The sequence below is a fragment of the Heterocephalus glaber genome, unplaced genomic scaffold (assembly GCF_053883595.1).
Source record: "Heterocephalus glaber isolate CG9 unplaced genomic scaffold, H.glaber_assembly_v1.0 deba00001504, whole genome shotgun sequence".
Taxonomy (NCBI): domain Eukaryota; kingdom Metazoa; phylum Chordata; class Mammalia; order Rodentia; family Bathyergidae; genus Heterocephalus; species Heterocephalus glaber.
This window is the reverse complement of record NW_028258324.1, coordinates 33,557,886-33,562,748: the sequence shown is the minus strand read 5'-3', so window position 1 is coordinate 33,562,748 and position 4,863 is coordinate 33,557,886. Positions and strand designations below refer to the sequence as shown.

The 4,863-nt window shown below is 42.3% G+C and overlaps 1 protein-coding gene across 1 annotated transcript; it reads right to left on the bottom strand.

Annotated features, from left to right (window-relative positions):
* Positions 1 to 248: 248 nt before the first annotated feature.
* On the bottom strand, positions 249 to 639 carry LOC101712520 (large ribosomal subunit protein eL42-like). The gene has a single exon (XM_004835162.2). The coding sequence runs from the start codon at positions 552 to 554 to the stop codon at positions 249 to 251; it is 306 nt and encodes a 101-aa protein (XP_004835219.1). The 5' UTR covers positions 555 to 639.
* Between the last annotated feature and the right edge of the window lie 4,224 nt (positions 640 to 4,863).

Sequence of the window (4,863 nt, the reverse complement as noted above, 5' to 3'; positions counted from 1 at the left end):
ATGTTACTAGTGCAGTGAAGGAGAAGCTTTTAGAGCTTTCAATCATACAAACAGACTGCTGTGGCACTTGTGCCATAGGTCAACAGCCACCCCTGTCCTAGAGTCTCTGTGTATCCAAATTTCTTTTTTTGGAGACAGGGTTGTGGTATGTAGCCCAGGCTGATCTTTTTTTTTTTTTTCAACTGAACACTGCAAGATTTTATTTGTCTTCATAATAAAACAAAAGATGAAGCTCAGAACTGGATCTCTTAGTCCTTTCCCTTCTTATCTCCTCTCAGTTCAAAATGCTTGGATCTCTTAGTAACCAGCATTCTCTTAGACCTGCAGTTGGGTTCAACACACTCAAGCCTCAGCACAATCTTCTTTGTAGTTTTGACCTTTTCCCAGAAAATTGGCTTAGTCTGTACAACACAGCCACTCCGCTTCCTGTCATAACACCACTTTCCCTGGGCATACAGAGAATCCTTGCTTTTCTTGTATTGTGTCACTTTGTGGGGTTGGTGCTTGCCACACTTCTTAAAGAAAGTTCTCTGGGTTTTAGGAACACTCACCATGCTTGCAGGAGCGTTATCAGCCTGGAAAGCAGTCCAGGCCGATCTTGAGCTCACTGTGTAGCCCAGGATGGCCTGAACATGCAATCCTCCTGCTCGGCCTCCCAAGTGCTAGGATTACATGCATGTGGCACCATGCCTGGCTCAGTTGTGCTTTCTTATTCATCACAATGAGAGGAACTGTGTGTGTGTGTGGCTATTATGGAAAACAATATGAGAGTTCCTTAAAAAATGAGAAGCAGAACTTCCATATGATCCAGCATCTCACTTCTGCATATAAATGTAAAAGAATGCAAAGTAAGGTCTCAAAGAGATTATTTGCATACCTATTGTAATTACTCATAATAACTCAGAGGTGAAAGCAACCCAATGGGCCACTGACAGATTAATAGGAAAGAAAATGTGTTATATAAGGCAACATTAAGCTGCCTTAAAAAAATAAAATTTTATCACATGCGACAAAATGGATAATAAACCTTAAGGATATTATATTAAGAGAAATAAACCAGTTACAAATAAACAAATACCACATGACTGAACTTATATGAAGTATCTAAAGTGGTCAAAATCATAGAAAATGAAAGTTGAAAAGGTAGGGGGAGAAAGTAGTGCTTAGTGTGCATAGTGTTTCAGCTGTATAATATGAAAAAGTACTAAAGATCTGTTATACAGCGATATAAACATACTTAATATTACTCTACTGTGCACAGTAGTTACTGTTGGTAAATTTAATGTTACATTTTCTATCTCAATAAAAATCTTTTTTGAAATGAAGTATCATGATGGTGCCCAGTCTGGCTTTGAACTTGTGGGGGCTGAACTCTTGCCTCAGTCTCATGACTAACTGTGATTTACAGGCATGTGTCACTGCATCTGGCTCTTAGATTTATTTAAAAAGCAGATTATACAACTCTGTTATACTCTGGTTTTAAAACATATATGTCTATATGCATATATGCAATTATTGGAAGGGTATACATAAAGGTATTAAAACTAGCTAGAATATGGAAAATATTTTCCTCTTTGCTTTTTTTTCTTAAAATTTTTTAATAAAACGGAGAAGTTTATATATTCAATACGGAGAAAGGCCTTCATATCAGAAGGCTAATGTGGTTATTTTTTGTGGCCCACCAAGCCACAATCAGTGAGCAAAGTCTGGACTTGAAAACAGAACTGGTAGTTGCCCTGGGGGCTCCCCTCAACTGTGCCCAGGTCCCTCCCAATAAAAAGCATTCCTGCTTTTCCTCACGGCTTGGCCCCCTGACTGTCCCTTCCCTTGAGGGTTGGGGAGGGAAAGTTCTTTTAGTTTGAACTTTCTTCCAGCTTTGCAGGGGAACAAAGCACATCCTCTTGTGGCTGTTTTGAAAGCAGAGGCCCTTGGCCACAAAAGCAGGAAGAGCCCAGCTTTGGAACTTAAGTCCCAGCAGTGCACAACCAATCATCTGCACACGGAGTCCCCAGAGCTACTCAGCACACACAGCCCTGACCTGGCCAAGCTAGCCCCACTAACTGAAGAAGAGTCTCATCCCCAGTACCCTGACATCTGAGCATATACCCTGGCCTCTGCTAATAGCCTAATAATTATTACATGACCAGCATCCCAGCATTATGAGTGTTTCATGCACACCATTCATTCTGGGAGAAGCAGCGGAGAGGCTGGGTGCAGTCTGACCCAGGCGCCGGATAGCCATTCAGAGAAGGGCCCTTACATTTGGCTTACAGTCAAACACTTTCTGGAATCATTTAATGACCATTTTCCACTAACTTTTGTCTCCTGCAACTTTGTGCAGGGGAGGCTGAAAAGCGAGTCATTATGTTCCTAGTGTGGTCTAGGAATGGTAAGAGAGTGAATCCAAGCTTTCATCAGCCTTCTTGATCCTATTTCTCTTTTGGAGCCCTGATCCCCACCCCAACCAGTGCTTATCAGAAGAGAATGGTGGAGTGTTCAGAGGAGAGGAGGCCTGTCAAGAATGAGTGCGACTTGGAGACTGGACAAGCTGCTGGCTGCTTTAGAAGCAGGGAGCCCCTGAAGTGAAAACACATGCCCCCTCCTCCTCCCTTCGACCTTGGGAAACTAAGAGATAAAATAACAGAGAAAGCAAATGAAACTCTCCCTGAAGTTCTAATAAGTTTAATACTAATTGCAGATTCTGGGAAGAGTCTTTGATTTTTAATGACTTCAAGTGTTACCATTCTTGCTTACAAAGAAATGAGATACCTGACGCAATGAAACAGATTAAGTAATTTCTTGCATGGGAAAAGTCCCAGTTCTCAAGTACTCTTAGTAGTAGTTTTTAGTCAATATTGACTAACACTAGAATTGTGTTTTCACAATTGGGCAGTGTTACAGTTTATTAGTGATTAGGAATACAGTGTAAAACGTAGATCGGTACTATATAAACAGCAGATTTATCCAAGGAAATTTTTGTTTTTGTTTTTGTTTTTTGGTATTGGGGATTGAACTCAGGACCTTGTGCTTGCCAGCCAGGTGCCACTGAGCTACATCCCTGGCCCTGCCCAAAGCAGTGTTGCTTTCATTGCTTCACAGTATGGGCAAAGTAAAGAAAAGATTGCTTGACATATATTTTATGTAAATAGCAGTTATTGCTGTATGATTCTGAAGAATTCTTTGTAGGAAAGTAAATCTATAGTCACCTGCAGCAAATATTTATTTCATTTTTGGTTTCCTAACTGGTTAGGCATAAGGATAATGCAAGCAAAGCAAATTTGTTAAGTAACAGCTCTGTGTTACTGTTCTGAGAACTTCCTATTCACCTCATTTTTTGGGGGGTGTGGTTTGAGACAGGCTCCCATTGTGTATTCCAGGCTCATCTTAAATCACTATGTAGCCCAGGCTGGCCTTGAACTCAGGGCTATCCTCTGGCCTCTGCCTCCCAAGTGCTGGGATTATAAGTGTGTGCCACCACACCTGACCGATCTCATTGTTGAAGGAGGTATTCTCCACCCTAAGTAGTGTGAGATGGCTCATCAGACAGACAAGACTGACAGCAGTTTATTAGTCATTTATGTGCACAGCCTAGGATACCATGCAAGGTCACATGGTGTTGCACTCACAGTGAACCAGAATAGGTTATGAGGAAACAGGTTTTGCTATAACCAAGGTTGGGGTGACCTCTGGTTCCCATGGGAGAACATAACTGGTTTAAGTAATTTCATGCTCTGGCAGCAAAGTAAAACCTGTTAGGTTGAGGACTAGGTGGAATGCATCTGGCTCAGCCACTTGAGGACTTAGCCAGATGGAAAAGCCTTTCCACTAGGGAAAGGCATATCTGGCAAGAGCAGGGGAACTCACGGCTAAGCTTTGGGGGCTCCTTGAGGTGACACAGAAAAGTGTAGGCCTCACGCAATTGATACAAAGGAAGAATAATAAGTGGGAGTCTCAGGTTATAGTGTAGACATGGACAAGTCCAAGAACTGCATTACACACCCTCAGAACCAACCCCCCCAACTGGTACAGAAATGACATAAAGAAACCCCAGTCAAACTACGGTGCATAGTTCTGGTTCTAACTTAAATTAGGTACAGTAATTGGGGCACACAGACTTCATAAAAAACATGGTGCTTGGCTTGAACTCAAGGGTGGATTAGATATATTGTTTAGGTAGCCAAATTTGGCAGAGGGAACATTTTAGGAGGGGAAGAAGACAAGAAAATTCTTATGTTTAAAGACTGTTTAATGTACATAACCAACCCCTCAAAGGCCTGCTTGGCGCATGGGCTGTCAAGAGATACTGGTAAGGTGGAGGCTCTAAGAACAGCATGGGTCTTGCTTGTTGGACTGTCTGGTCTGAGTTAGTGGCGAACTGTGGGCAGCAGCATCCCAGGAAGGCATTTAGCTGAGGCCTAGCACTCACTGAGGGTCTCACCTGTTGTCAAAAATCTCCAATGAGGTGAAACAACCCCAGAGAAACACTAGTGGGATAAAAATGTTTAATTTGTAATTTTTATTATTGTAAACACTTAGAGTGCGCCACAATTATAATACTCTTTTTTGCATTTTTTTTTTTTTTTTTTGGTACCGGGGATCGAACTGGAGTCCTTGTGCTGCACAGCAGGCAGCGAAACCACTGAGCTAAATCCCCAGCCCCCAGGGCTCACCTCTGGACTCTCACTTCCTTGGTACATGCTGATCATTCTTACTCCTAGAGTACTTGGGGCTTGTTCTCTCCTGTGGAGCATTTGGTGCTTAATGCTCCAGCCAATTGATCTACCCAGCAAGTATGAGCAGCCACAAAGAAAAATGAGTCTCTAAATCACTGTGTTCTTTCCAACCAGGGTGGTACTTTTCGGG